The 15,313-nt window shown below is 41.2% G+C and overlaps 1 protein-coding gene across 1 annotated transcript; it reads right to left on the bottom strand.

Annotated features, from left to right (window-relative positions):
- Positions 1-1,056: 1,056 nt before the first annotated feature.
- On the bottom strand, positions 1,057-3,535 carry EIF1B (eukaryotic translation initiation factor 1B). The gene is made up of 4 exons (XM_060164069.1): positions 3,252-3,535; positions 2,152-2,315; positions 1,835-1,936; positions 1,057-1,461 (listed from the first exon to the last, which is right to left on the bottom strand). The coding sequence occupies exons 1-4, from the start codon at positions 3,280-3,282 to the stop codon at positions 1,417-1,419; spliced, it is 342 nt and encodes a 113-aa protein (XP_060020052.1). The 5' UTR covers positions 3,283-3,535; the 3' UTR covers positions 1,057-1,416.
- Between the last annotated feature and the right edge of the window lie 11,778 nt (positions 3,536-15,313).

Here is a 15,313-nt window from a genome sequence, read left to right as displayed (position 1 = left end):
ATTTCACTTTCTGCAGTTTCAGTTACCCATGGTCCAAAACAAAAATATTAGATGGAAAATTCTAGGGATAATTCATAGGTTTTATATTGGGCACTATTCTGGGTAGCGTGAGGAGATGGAATCTTGCACCATTCTGCTCCATCTGGGCGAGACATGATTCATCCCTTTCTCCAGCGTATCCACACTGTATATGCTATCTGCCGCTTAGTATAGGAAAAAACATAATATATATAGGGTTTGATACTATCTGCAGTTTCAGACATCCATTGGGGGTCTTGGAATGTATCCCCTTTGGATAAAGAGGTGACTACTGTAGATGTATTTCTCTGCCTTGGCTAAATGGTTTTAATGATACAGCTTGTGTAACTGAGCAGATAATCACAGCTCAATAAAAAGCAGAAGTCTGGAACTGAAGAGGATGAGCTGCAGAAATCTCGTAATTAAGAACTGTGAATTCTCTTATTTCTCACCCTACCCTCAACACCCATGCACCACTGCCCTTGGCTCTTACTTCCTCTGGTGAATACCAAACCGTGACTTAGTGAAAGAACATGGCTTTTCTGGCTGGAAGCCCTTGGCTGGCACCCCAACTCTGTCACTTTCTAGCACTCTAGGAAGTTAACCCTAACCCTAACCCCAACGCCTTCCACCCACACTTGCAGGGCACTGCCTGTGACTAAATTTATTTTATGTCAGGAACCTACTTTACTGTCTGTCACTTAGGGATAGACTTGTGCTGGCTCCCCACTAACATAACCAATAAAAATAAATAAAATAATTCTCTGTGCCAATACGTAAGTTTAAACTATGCTTCATTTTCTTTTCAAAAATTTAACAGTACATTCTGGCAAATTCTTGGCTCTGAGTTTATACTGTTTCTACTCATTTTTAAGTAAGTAAAGAACAAAATTACATATATAACAAAGGTTCTCCTCTAGCTCTTCACAGCATCTGAAATCAACTGGAAAGAATACACAGAATGAGACAATTATAAAAAACAAACTATATGTGTATATTACTTGCTTAGATTTGGGAGCCTAACTGCTCACAAAAGGATTCATAGATTTTTTTTTTATTGTTAAGCTGCAACATACATGGTTTAATACAACAAAAAAATTTAATCAAGTGAAAAGTAATAAACTGAACAATAAACAAATAAACACTCAAAACAAAATATTTTCCATTGGAAACATGTTAAGATGAATACGGGGTTTCATTACCATCTTACTGCAATTTTCTTATGTGTTACTAGCCTACATACCCCATGTTTTCTGTAATCATGCAGATATGAATGAAAGTTTGAATGATTAAATAAATGAAAAGTCCGTTTACTGCAGAGAATCATTTCACAAGGCAGCCAAACTTGGTTTAGAGAACAAAATTATTCAAGAAATTCTCCACGTATTTAGGTTCATTTTAGAATCCATGAACCTTAAGCTGTTCCTCCTTGACAATGCCAACCTGCAAAATAAAATTTAATTTAGCAGAATCACTCTGGGTAACACATAAATTCATTCCTAAGAAGACAGAGCAGTCATTAAAAAGAATCATTGTTAATAGGTTACTGCAACACTGTATTTGTGGCATAAACTGTTAATAACAAAAACTCAACACATATTTGAATATCCTGACATTCCACAAAACATCCTAAATGGACACAGGAATGATCAGGTCATTTTAATGACAAAATAAACTGGTACTCCTGCCCAAATAAGTACAACTAATGTGCTTCATTCACATGATTTTTTTACTAAGTAGGTAATAATTCACATTGCCCTTAAATACAATTTTAGAAGCAATCTCAAGGTTGTACATAAAGCACCCAATCACTCACCTCCAAGAGAAACTGGCAAATGTTTTTTCTTTGGTCACCTTGAAGCTGAATAACCTCTCCGTATTCAGGATGTTCAATCACAGTACCATTACAGGCAAATTTCTGAAGAAGTAGATTCAGCATAACTGAGTCAAATACAATGATATTTTACTTTCACCCTAAGATTATCTGGATGTTAATTAAGAGTATGAACACAGTTTCCTTGGGTCCAATCATTTTAACCCACTTTAACGTGAAGTAAAAGGTGTGAACCGTAATCCTATTTAGACGTGTGTGTCAATAACTATATTTTAATCTCTTCTCCCTAACATCTTTACCTTTTTGAAAGCTTTCACAAGTTTCTTCTTGTCATAATCATCTGCAATGCCCTGAACAGTAGTCAGTGTCTTTCTGCCGTTCCGTTGCTGGATTCTTATATGAATGTAATCCTCAGTCCCTGCCGGGAGTAAGTCGTCACCCTTAGTTGCATCAGCAAAGGGGTCTGCAAAGGGATACAAAAAAATCCAAAGCAGGAAAATATCTTTTAGTCAGTAATTTCCAGATACAGCTACGCTACAATCTAGAAACTCAGCAAAGAAGGTTCTAGTGCTTCTGCTTTCTTTCTGCAGGTGCGGATGTGGGGGAGTGGGGGAGTGATAAGGGTAGAGTATTAATAAAACCTACAAGGTACTTTCACAAAAAGAGATTTTAAACAGGTATGTCCACTGATACCGGAACAGAAAAACGTTGTTTTAGATGTTATCGTTGAACATAATCCTCTAATGAGAGAAAAGAGATTTTAAGACCTTAATTTTAGAGCCACTATAAAAATGTGCGTCATCTCGATTACATTCTGATGACAACAGAAACATTCACAAATGCCACCCCAATAATTTAACCCTAACTCTGCCTCGAAAAAAGATCTATATATGTATATCAAGAGTAATTTTACGTATTACTACGCAAGTAGAGAAGACTGGCCCACTGCCCTGTAACAGATCAGAGGCCTGATCCGCAGCATCTTTTACTAAATGCGCCCGAGAGCAGCCACAAACCACCCCGACCGCTAATGGACGCCGATGCCCCAGCCCGAGCCGGCGTCCCCCCTGGCGATCAGCAGGGCAAGTCTGGGGACGGAACAGGGTCGCAGAGGTGGCAGGGAGCAGAAGCGAGCAGCAGGAGGGTCCAGGAGCGGGCAGGGGGCGGCACAAGGCCCGCGGCCGGGGCTCCGGGGGTCGCCCTCGGAGAGGGGGTCGCCAGGGGCCCGGTCGCCATCTTCCGGGCACCGAGACAAAGCCCCACTCGGGGTGCGGGGAGGGCGGCCGGGGGCCTTTTGGGGCGGGGGTCCGGCGAGCGGCCCCGGCGAGGGCGGGCAGCGGTGGCCTACCGGCCGAGAGGCGCGGGGGACGGGAGGGGCGGTGGGGCGACCCGCTCTTACCGAAAGATTGGAGGTTCTGGATAGTGGACATGCGATACTAGTGTGAGGCCGGTGAGGGGATAAAATTCCTGCGGGGCCCGCCCGGATCACCGTGTCAGGAGGCGGTAGTGGCGAGAAAACGGAAATAAATAAGGAGACGCTTCGCCCCGGGGTTGGGAAGCGGCTGGATCGGCGGCGGAAGCCGGGAGGAGGCAGGAAGAGGCGAAGGAGGAGGCGGAGGAAGAGGCGGCAGCAACGGATGCGAGGACGCGAGAGAAGAGGCGGCGCTGCGGCTTCTCCGACAAAATGGCCGACGGAGACTATTTAGCCGCGCCCGCCGCCCCTCCCACGTGACCCTCCCGCGCTTGGCGCCCTGGGACTTGTGGTTTTCACGAGGCAAGAGAGCCCGGAAAGCCTGGAGCGGGCGGGCTTCCGGGACCTCAATTCCCAGCAGGGGGTGCGCCCCCCAGCGGCGGGCGGCGGGGCCGGGAAGGGTCCAGAGGGCTGCAGAGACGTCTGGCTAGAGCTCGTAGGTCTAGAGCTGTACTCCCCGCGCTCTCGCAGGTTCTCCCTTGACTCGCCTTCTCTCGCGGTACAGTGGCAGCAACGAGTGTTCGGTGCTGGGGGGGGATTATCTCCATCAGTCACCCTCGCTCGAGGCCTTGGGTAATGTAAGTGAAATCGGGGTACAGGAGCAGAACAAGGTCCCTAGTCCCGGCTTTCGACTTAATGGCTGCCCCTCAGCACCTCTCCTCCTCCCCTCCCGCCTTGTCCGGTTGCAGGAACCCTGTTCGTCCCTACCAAGGGTCGAGGTGGGAGCCTTCTGCCCAGGATTGGGCTGCCCTCCGATGCCCTAGCGCGGTGGTTAGCAAACTCTAACGTGCATCTCCCCTAGGGCTTAATAAAATACAGACTGATAGATCCCAGAGCTTCTGTTTCAGGACGTCTGGGGTGTGACCCGAGAATTTGCAAATGCAACAAGCAGCCAGGAGATGCTGATGCTACTGGTGTGGGACCACAATTCAGAACCACTGCCCACCTTCAGCAGGGGCCTGGCATCCAGTGGGGCCATGTATGTCCCCCAGGTCGACCGAACACACCAGAAAATCAGCCCATCAACTTAAATACAGAACCTTGAACAGGAAGGTTAATTGACAGAAGGTTGATTGATACCAGAACAGTAATATCTTCCTATCAAGCTAAACACAGGAGAACAAACCTGAGACTATGGGAATGGGCTCACCCAGGCAGGTGCTCAATTGTCAAACTTGGTTCGCTTTCTGGAAGCAAAGAGATAGACTAAAAGTTCGGGATTCTTAACCTTGTTTTGTGCCATGGCAGTCTTGTGAAGCCTATAGACCCCTTCTCAGAATAATGCTTTAAGTGCATGAAATAAAACATGTAGGATTACAAAGGAAACCTATTATACTGAAATTAAAAACAGTACATTGATAACATAGTATTGCTTCTTTACTAATGCATTAGTTAACAAGATCTAGCAGCAGGTCTCACAAAGGCTGGAATTTTAAAAAGGTGATAAACAAAAGATATTTTGAGATGTCTGTAGCATCAGAAGTGTAATATGAAAATATCTGTGACTTCTATTGGTGCAAAGTTACAGATCCTTCAGGTACTACTGGGATGTTGCCAGCATTCATAATGGAGGAAAGGCTAAATTTGGGTTAGAGGTTAGTGAAAATGTAGGTGGAGTCTTTTTTCCCCATCCAATTTTAGGAATCTCCCCACCCCCGCAATTTTAGCCATGGACCAAGGATCTGCAGACTCCAGGTTAGGAATACCAGGATTTAATAATCTTTAGTGATTAACTATGATGATAGGTACCATTTATTGAGTGCATACTATTTGCCTGTTGTAAGCTTTATACACAGTATTGTTAATCTTCATAGCCATTCTGTGATGTAGTTATTACTCTGTTTATATTCATGTAGAAATGGAGGCTTTCATGGGTTAAATAATTTCCCTAAAAAAATCAAATTTTCAACTCTCAGGAATTTAACTGCATTTTTGGTCTTTTAGTCCTGATTTAAATGAATAACACTTTTATTATCCAAACTAAAGTGTAAAGTTTTAGAGCTGGTTCTAAAACAAGGAGAATCAAACATTTTTTGTTGTTCATTAGTTGATTACACCTACAGTGGTTTTCTGGTCTTGTATCTTTATCAGCATGCTTTAAAGTAATTTTTAATACTACTCTGGATGAAGTTCAGAATAAGCAAAATGCATCTCTGTTTCTGTTTTCCTCCTTTGTTACTAGACGCCCCAAACCATTTTATATTATGTTATTTCTCAGAACGAGCCAAGGGTGGTCCAGTCAAGAAAAAAAATAACAAATGAACGTAGACAAGTTAAAAAAGATCCAGAAGTCTTTGGGTTGCCATGGTCATTACCCCTGTCAGGAGAGCTTATACTTTCTAAGACCTAGTGTTTGCATCAGAAACCCCCAGGAACTCAGAAATCTTCAATCAAAGCCAACTATGAATACAGGTCGGATACGTTGTAATTATAATCTGGAGAGCTCTTCTGACCCTGGTCATCATTCATAGCTTTTGTGTTTAGACCTGACCATTGAACACTTGTAGTGTAGCTGGTCCAAACTGTGATGTGCTCTCACTATAAAGTACACACTGACCTTTGGAAGACTTAAATTTTCTCAATTTCACCTGCTTCTTTTTACTTCTTAAAATGTGGCTCCTAGAAAATTCAGTGTTACATATGGCTCACATACTATTTCTATTGACAGCACTGGTTTAGAGTGAAAGGATTTGACCTATATGTAAAGTTATAAAAGGAACAAATTAAAGCACTTAAAATCTAGTATTTTTAGTTCTAAATGGTACCAGCCTAGTTTAAGGTGACTATTTCATGCCTTATTTCCAAAGGGAGTTTAGATCACTTGCAGAGAACAGTAGTATTGACTAAAGGAATCAGGGAAGATTAAAAAAAAAAAGTTAGAATATTTGAGAAATACAAGCCCCCAAAGCTAGAGATAGACCCCAGATCCGGCTTTTAACTTCCTAACGGTAAGACAACGAGAAAATCAGCTAGGAAGTCCATGTGTCTACAGGATGAAAACATACTAGTTGTGCAGGAGGAATGACTTTGCCTTGCCCAGAGCCACAGGAGGTGTTTTTCTTGGGCTATCATAAAGGGGCTGCTGTGATGTAGTGAACAGTGTCCCCAGCAGTTTGCCTACCGTGAAGGACAATGGTGGGTTTTATGCAGTTGTTTCTTATATGAGCCAGTCATGAAGACATGCTAACAGGTGAGGACCTCGGGTCCTCATCCATCCAGAGGTTGCTGGTTGCGGCGGCCTTGTGATGATGTGCTGCTCAGGTTTCCTGCTTCAGTGAGCATAACTAACTATCTGCCTCAGCTGCTGCACTCTGAATTCAACACCGCTGAGGTCATGCCTCCCACCAGCTGCTCCTGGTGACTCAACAAGGATCCTAATGCAGGCCGGTTCTTGAGAGATGTGGGACTCCTCATCTAGGAGGACCTAGATCTAGTGTCTAGGTCAGAAAAAGTCACTTAAAAATCTCAACTTACTATCGTGAACACTTGATTGTTATATTAGCAATGCGTGATATAAATGAAATGCTTGAAAACGTTATAGGTTAAGAAGGACTTAATTCTTTTATTTATCACTGAAAATAGCAGAACTGTGTTAGAGCAAAACTCATTATTATGAGTATTTGCAAAAGCCAAAAGTAAAATCATGTTTCTAGAAACCTACTTAACCTGCAGTGGGAACTTGAATGATAGATCATTAAACTTAATAATCAAGGGTTACACTATCATTAAAGAGAAGGGAACAGTAATTGGCTCAAGATGGCTAACTTGGTATCTTCACTATCAAAAGATCCCTAATAATGTAAGAAAAGATATATTTTGGGGAAGACTAAATCCAGCACTAAACAACAAGGATGTACCATCAGTGGGTCAGACATTTCTTTCCTCCTAAAGGAAAAACAAAACACCCAGAAATCAGTTGATGGAGGAAACTGCATGCTTAAATACTAGCAACACTGGATTATTAAAGATTATGAAATATCTTTAAAATCCTGAGATTTTGAACCTGAAATCCTGTATTTAGGCAAAATAAAGGCATTTTCAAAATGTTTAAAAACCCAGAAAGTTTACTTCCATGGACAATATTGATGATATACTCCAGAAAAATTAAAAACCCAAGGAAGAGAAAGACATGGGATAAAAGAATATAGGTGCATAAAGAAATCAGCAAAAATGATGGTTATGTCCAAATCATATTGGTATGTAAGGAGGGTAAAATATTTTATGGGTGATTTCTAGAAGAATAGAAATTTCTTGGATTTTTCAATCCAACAAAAGACAGGAAAAGGTATAAAAGAGCAACAAGAAATCAGAGTAAATTTAAAACATTAAGTCATAATAAAGATGTAAAAAGTACATAATTGTCAGTAATCACAGGTGTGAATGTTATATTTTTCTATTAAAAGGTAACCTCTTTAGTTTTGATGAAAAATGGTCACAAAACTTTATATAGCAGCTATTTATGACACATTTAAGGTCAAATGACAAAGATTGAAAAAGTTATTGTAAGCAACTGCAAGTTGAAAAGTAGAGTTGATATAACAATATTATTAGGAAAAATGAATTCAAGAAAAATTACATTAAGCAGGACAAAGAAGGATAGTTCATTTGGATCAAAGTTATATTGGACCAAGAATGTGAATCACAAACTTTTATATTCCTTACAACTTGGCAAAACGTATATAAGGCAGAAAAGGAAAAGAAAAATATGGAGAAGTTGAAAAGTTTGCAGTCATAATGGAATACAGTAATATGTTTGTTTCAGAAACAGACATGTAAAGTAAACAAAAATTAAGTAAAGATATAGGTATTTTTAATAATATAATTAATATGTTTGATGCAATAGATATATGTAAAACTTTGTACCCAATGCAAAGCATACCAATTTTCAAACACCCAGGACACCCAAATGTCCATAAACTGATGAATTAATAAACAACATTTGGTATATCCATACAATGGAATATATTCAGCCATAAAAGGAATGATACATGCTACAACATGGATGAATTTTGAAAACATTATGCTAAATGAAAGAAGCCTGTCACAAAAGACCACATACTGTATGATCCCTCTTAGGTGAATTGTTTAGAATTGGCCAAGCTATAGAGACAGAAAGTAGATTAGTTGTTGCCTAGGGCTGGGGGTGTGTTTGAGGGGAAATGGGTAGTGGCTGCTATTGAATATGTAGTTTCTTTTTTTTTTAATTAATTTTTATTGGAGTATGGTTGCTTTACAATGTTGTGTTAGCCTCCACTGCACAACAAAATGAACCAGCCATACACATACAGATATCCCCTTCCTTTTGGACTTCCCTCCCATTTAGGTTACCACAGTGCATTAGGTAGAGTTCCCTGTGCTACACAGTATGTTTCCATCAGTTGTCTATTTTATACATAGTATCAATATGTCAATCCCAGTCTCCCAATTCCTCCCACCCCACCCCTTTACCCCTTGGTACCTATACATTTGTTCTGTAGTTTCTTTTTTGAGTTATGAGAATGTTCTAAAATTAATTATGGTGATGGGTAAATTGTATGTTATGTGAATTATATCTCAATAAAATGGTAATAAAAAGAGGATACAAAAAAGTAAAAAGTAAACAGTTTCTCTAATTCATTGTCAACATATTAAATAAAATATTAGCAAATCAAGTCAGTACTGTATCCAAAAGAATATTATTAACCCAGACATGCCAGGATAACCTTTCATAAGCAAGTATATTATTAAAATTGCTGTAAATGCTTCAGAATTTAATATACAAAGATTGAAATACAGAGTTTTGCCATTTTGTAGTAGCACAGAGAAATGTTCACCAGCCAGGGACTGAGGAATCCTCCACACCCCAAGTCTTTAACAAATCACAATGACAGACTTTTACAACTCGAACACAACTAAGACTACTCCCAGGAGTTGCATTTTAATTAGTAGTGTTGGAGGGACCTTGGGACACCGAGAAGGGGAATGGAGACTTGGTGATACTCGAGCAGAGGTGACGGAGACCTTGTATCTCTCAGAGGAGATGAGACCCCTTGACAGCATGGGAAAGAAAAGTGGACATCATGGTTGTAAGTCACCTAGTTTCAGAAAAGCTCTTTGTAAAGGGGTACTGAGAACATACATTTGGAAAGCCACACAGCATCATTTCATTGAGCTTTAACTTGGAAGTACAGAAATGGTGCACTACCACATTGTGAAGAGACTGATCCCTCCCTTCCCCAATACACTGACAAATTTAAGGACACAAGCTGTATGGTCATCTCAATAAGATGAAAAAAAAACAAACAGATTTTAATTGATCAGCTGGCTCTATTCTCCAAGGACACTGCCTCCTCTCCCCACCCAATAAGGGCAGGTCGAGGACCACAGTGTGGGAGTTAAGGCTGCATATTATAGGACCTCATACAATTTCTGGAAGTGGGATGACGTAGGAGGTTGTTGCTTCTTATTTCAAGGATAGACCAGTGACGTTCCCAAGTCTCAAATTTATGGCGATATTTTCGTTGTAATAATAGCTTGCCTGAATTCTTTTCTTAGCTCACTTTAATATGAGAGCTACTTAATTGATTCTATTACTCTTTTAACTGAGACACCAGTTATTTTTTTTTTTTACATTCAATATGCCCATATCATAGTCTGCCTACTATGGTATGTAATCCCAGAACGATGATGTCCTTATGTCACAGGGCTGGACAAAGCTCTGGTAACAGCCTCATGCTCTTCATGTTTTGTCAGTTTCTTGGGCTGTTGGGTCTACATTTTCAAGACTTTTGAGTTTAATCACCTTTCTTTATTGGAAACATTTTCTTTATTTAATGGGTTTGCAATACTGGTAAAACAATGTAACCCAAGATTTAGTTCCTTCTTTCCTCTCTCCCTTCCTTCCTTCTTTCTTTTGACAGGATTGTATCTCATCTAAGCAAAGAAAAGAAGAAATATTCATGTGTCAAAATAGTAATAGCTTGCATTTATTGGGTGTGCACTATGTACCAGGTCAGGGCTAAGTGCCTTCCAGGCAATATTTCTATTTACCTTGGCCTCATTTAAAATTCTGGACCACAAATCCCAAATGGGCAGTCAGCGCCACACTTCTTACTGCACTTCCTAGGATGTTTTTCTTCTTCTCACTCTGTACAATGATGATTTCATACATCTTCTCTCTTCTCAAACCCAAATTCCATCCCCTGTGTTCCTTCTCAGCTGATGACCTTGTTCATATTTTACTAAGAATATAGAAGCAATCAGATGGAAACAAACATCATCCAGTCACCAAATCTCCAAATCTCACTGTGTTTGTACCTCTGCTCTCTGCCTTGCCAGCTTGTTACCATGGATAAGTATCCCTGCTTTCCTCTTTTACCCTTTCAGAGATGTTTCTCCTGGAAGTATCCCCCTCTCCCTCTTGCATTTATAATATCTCTATATAGAGAGAATTAGTTCCACCAGGATGCAAATATTCTCTGGAATCTTCCATCTTAAAAGGACAAAAACAAAAATCCCTTTGACTTATATTATTTTCTTGCCAGGACCCATTTCTCTACTCTTCCAAAGAGTTGTCTATCATCACTCTCTCCACTTGCTCATGACTCATCTCTCCTTTACCCCTCCAAACAGGCTTCCACATCCACTGTTATGCTGAGACCATCCGTGCCCAAGTGTGCTTGACTTCCATATTGCCAACCCAATGCCATCTCACTGTTTCCATCTGACTTGGTCCTCTCTGCAGCATTTGATGAAGTGAACTACTCCTTTCTTCTCTTGGCTTCTATGACATCACCCTCTCTTGGTTTTCTTCCATATCATTGGTCACACTATTTCCAAAGGAGTTGGAAATAGTGACTCCTTCTCTGCTCAAACTGTGCCTATGTGTTTGTTAAGATAAGAGGAAAAATCAGGAGGTGGTGTGTTGGAAGCAAAGGGAAGGAAGTGTGCCTCCCAAAGGCTGGGTTATGAGTGGTGGTCACCAGCAGAGGACAGTTGAGCCCAGTGGACAGGCAACCCCACAGCTGCATTCAGTGGCATCATGGTGTCAGGATGAGGGGGATAGCGCTGAAGTAGAGGAGACAGCTATTTCCAGATATCCATGACACCAGGTAGGGTCTCAGATCTCTTCCACTTGGGTTACACTGGTTATCATGAGCTACTGGCAAAAAGGAAATGCATTAGAATTCCCCTTGTGCTAAAGAAAAATAAACATGGAGAGGAAGTTATTCTGCATCAAAAGCATCTTTGAGGAAGGGAAACAAACATGGAGAATTATGTAAATAAAGCCATTCAGCTTTGAGAAATGGGTAGGACATAGAGAGAGAGTGAGAAAACAGATTAAATAAAAGAAAATCTACTCGAGTTCAGCTCACCTCAATCCCCTTTGAATATTAGGCATCTTTAATAATAATACTTTTCCACAGAAACATGAAAATTTGCAGAGCTGTCAGTAATAGCAGTGAGTTTGGAGGGCAATGTCATTGCTTCTTGGAGTATAATTCCAAAATAAAGGACCCCAGGCAATATAATGGACAATATCCTCAATAGCATTTTTTACGGTAACTGCAGAAAGGGATTCCATGTGGTTTTTTCTTACAGATGTAAAAGAGTAAAGACCTTCACCCTCTTAGAAACAGTTGTGCATCTGTCAAAACTACCCAGCCATGAAAACCAAATCTGGCTTTTCAAAGTAAACATGTTATTTTCTATATAATTGCTATAATTTAGCTGTGGGGACATCACTGACCCATTAGCAGAAAAAACAGATGGGATGAGATTTGTCTTCATGCATGAGCTAGGATGTTGTGAAAATATTAGAAATTATTAGCCATAAACTCAGTCACCAGGCTGTACAGCCAGAATGCTAAGTTACAAATAGTGGAGGAAATGGTACAAGCAGTCCATGAAGGACCTCTCTTATTTACTCAGAATGATCATTTTAGATGTCTTTCACAGTAGCTAATTACAAAATGTGGAGATTGCAAAATCAGTTCAAGCGAAAGTTTGAGCAAACTTCAGAGCAAGAGAAAGTACTTCTAATGCCCAAATCTGTTCTCACTGTTTCCGCTAATGGAGCTGCCACTGACCCAGCAGCCTTGGCAGGAAACCTGGGGACCTTGCCACTCCTTTCTTCGCTCCTCTCCACTCTTTCTGCTTGGTCTCTGAGTCACCTTCCAACTCAGGAACACCTACTTTCAGCATCATTAGTGTCTTGGGCAAGGGTGGGGAGGTGATTAGGGAGTAGAAGTGTGTGAAATGTTAGGATTTTGTAAGGGGGATAGGGGCTGGCATGTGTATTCCTTAAACATTTTTTTTAATTGAGGTATAGTTGATTTACAATGTTGTGTTAGTTTCAGGTGTACAGCAAAGTGATTCAGTTATACATATATATATATATACATATATATATTCTTTTTCAGATTTTTCCCCTTATATATGATTACAAGATATTGAGTATAGTTCCCTGTGCTATACAGTAGGTCCTTGTTGGTTATCTATTTTATATATACAAGGGTGTATCTATTAATCCCATACTCCTAATTTATACCGCCCCCCTTTCCCCTTTGGTAACCATAATTTTGTTTTAAAATAATTAATTAATTAATTTTAAAAAATAATTAATTAATTTTTTGGCTGCGTCGGGTCTTTGTTGCTGCGCTGGCTTTCTCTAGTTGTGGCGAGCAGGGGCTACTCTCTATTGTGGTACGCGGGCTTCTCATTGTGGTGGCTTCTCTTGTTGTGGAGCACGGGCTCTAGGGTGCGAAGCCTACAGTAGTTGTGGCTCGTGGGCTCTAGGCATGTGGGCTTCAGTAGTTGTGGTGCACGGGCTTCGTTGCTCTGCGGCACGTGGGATCTTCCTGGACCAGGGCTCAAACCCGTGTCCCCTTCATTGGCAGGCGGATTCTTAACCACTGCACCACCAGGGAAATCCCCTAATTTTGTTTTCTATGTCTGTGAGTCTCTTTCTGTTTTGTGAGTAAGCTCATTTGTATCATTTTTTTTTAGATTCCACATGTAAGTGATATCATATGATATTTCTTTCTCTGTCTGACTTACTTCACTTAGTGTGATAATGTCTAGGTCCATCCATGTTGCCACAACTGGCATTATTTCATTCTTTTTTAATGGCTGAGTAATGTTTCATTGTATATACGTACCACATTTTCTTTACACATTCATCTGTCGATGGACATTTAGGTTGCTTCCATGTCTTAGTCTATGGTGAATAGCGCTGCTATGAACGTTGGGGTGCGTGTATCTTTTCGAATTAGAGTTTTCTCCAGATATATGGCATGTGTATTCTTTCTTTTTTTTAAAATAAATTTATTTGTTTTTGGCTGCATTGGGTCTTTGTTGCTGCACGCAGGCTTTCTCTAGTTGCGGCAAGCAAGGGCTACTCTTCGTTGTGATGCGCAGGCTTCTCATTACGGTGGCTTCTCTTGTTGTGGAGCACGGGCTCTAGGAGCGCGGGCTTCAGTAGTTGTGGCGCATGGGCTTAGTTACTCTGCGGCATGTGAGATCTTCCCGGACCAGGGCTCGAACCCGTGTCCCCTGCATTGGCAGGCGGCTTCTTAACCACTGCGCCACCAGGGAAGTCCCGGCATGTGTATTCTTAAAAAGCACCCCAGGGAACTCGGAGTATCCTTTCCACCCACACAGTTCAGAGCCTCAGGGTATAATACAGATGCTCAAGATCATAGGGAATCCAAGTTCTTTTGCAGCAGGCACACATTTTCCAAATCCCAAATGTGTCATTCAGTCAAAATAAAGGAGCAAAAGGCATCATGAAGGAGCCGTGAAGGAACAGGAAAGAACAGAGAATGAGCCAGACTCGTGGATTTGAGATGCTCAGCACAGATCTTTGACCCCTGCCCCTCCAACCCGCCCAGCTTATCTCGTGCTGGGTACCAGCCTGGCAAAGCCTAGACACTAAGACATGTTGCTGAATTCAGTGAGTGAATGTGTGTTTATAATCTTCACGTGGTTATCTCCATCAGGATGTCTCAGGAGCACCTTAAACTCAATGTGACCCAACTTGATCCTTTTATCGAGATTCTGCTCAACCTTGTGCTTCCATTTCTATATTGGTTAGTGCAATCCGGTCATGAAATCAGAGCCCTGATGTCTTCCAGTCTTTATACTACTTGACTGCTCAGTAGCCACTCATTCACTTCCTTTTTAAACTTCCTTGTTTCCTGAGACATCATTCTCTCCTGATTTTCCTTCTACCTTTCTGACTGCTCTTCCCTCTGCCAGTCCAGTTCTACAGGGCCAGGGCCCTCGGTCCTTATCCTATTTTATAAGCTCCATCAGTGATCCCATCCGTAGGCACAGCTTCTAGCTCCATCCAGGTCCTAACAGCTTTCTGATCTTTAACTTCAGCCTGATCTCTACAGTTGTGGATCCACCCACCTCCCAGACCTCTCCACTTGACCAACATCTCAAATCAAACATATCCAAAAAGGAGTCTTCCTTCTCCAGCCCCCAGCTCAATGAATAGAACCAGCCAGAGGTCTGTGTGCATCCTTCGCACTTCAATCTTTTTCACTATCCATATCCAACCAATTCCCAAATCCCATTTTTGCCTCCAAAATGTCTTCTGGATCCAACAAAAATTCTCCTTCCTCACTGTCCTAATCTAAGCTGTCTTGATTTCTTCCTGGACTCTATAGGGAGTCTCCTAATTTGTCTATCTACAGTCTCTTTGCCCTGATACAATATGTTCCTTACACTAAAAATTCAGAGCTATTAAAAAAAATAAACTCACAAATCTGCTCAGGTCACTTCCCTTCTGAACTTTTCAGTGTCTCACCACGAATCATGGATTAGACAAAATGCACCATATCAATCCAGACATGCACATAAATGACATATATCTGTATGAATGGGATGAAAATAGGGAAACACACAAAATGCTCTATATACAAATGAAGGAGTGGATCATGTAACTAGGTGGGGAATGATATCTTAACAGTGAGTCCCAGTGCTCTGAGCAGGTAGAGAACTGT

The sequence above is a fragment of the Lagenorhynchus albirostris genome, chromosome 10, assembly GCF_949774975.1.
Source record: "Lagenorhynchus albirostris chromosome 10, mLagAlb1.1, whole genome shotgun sequence".
NCBI classification, from domain to species: domain Eukaryota; kingdom Metazoa; phylum Chordata; class Mammalia; order Artiodactyla; family Delphinidae; genus Lagenorhynchus; species Lagenorhynchus albirostris.
Note: the sequence above shows the minus strand (reverse complement) of the source record. Positions and strands in the feature narration are given on the sequence as shown.

Bases quoted from the DNA above. Each gene is read 5' to 3' on its own strand.
- EIF1B (XM_060164069.1), bottom strand. From the start codon at position 3,282: ATGTCCACTATCCAGAACCTCCAATCTTTCG. The intron at 2,316-3,251 runs GTAAGAGCGGGT...ATCCCTTTGCAG, and splicing joins CCAGAACCTCCAATCTTTCG to ACCCCTTTGCTGATGCAACT. The intron at 1,462-1,834 runs GTGAGTGATTGG...TTTATTTTGCAG, and splicing joins TTTGCCAGTTTCTCTTGGAG to GTTGGCATTGTCAAGGAGGA.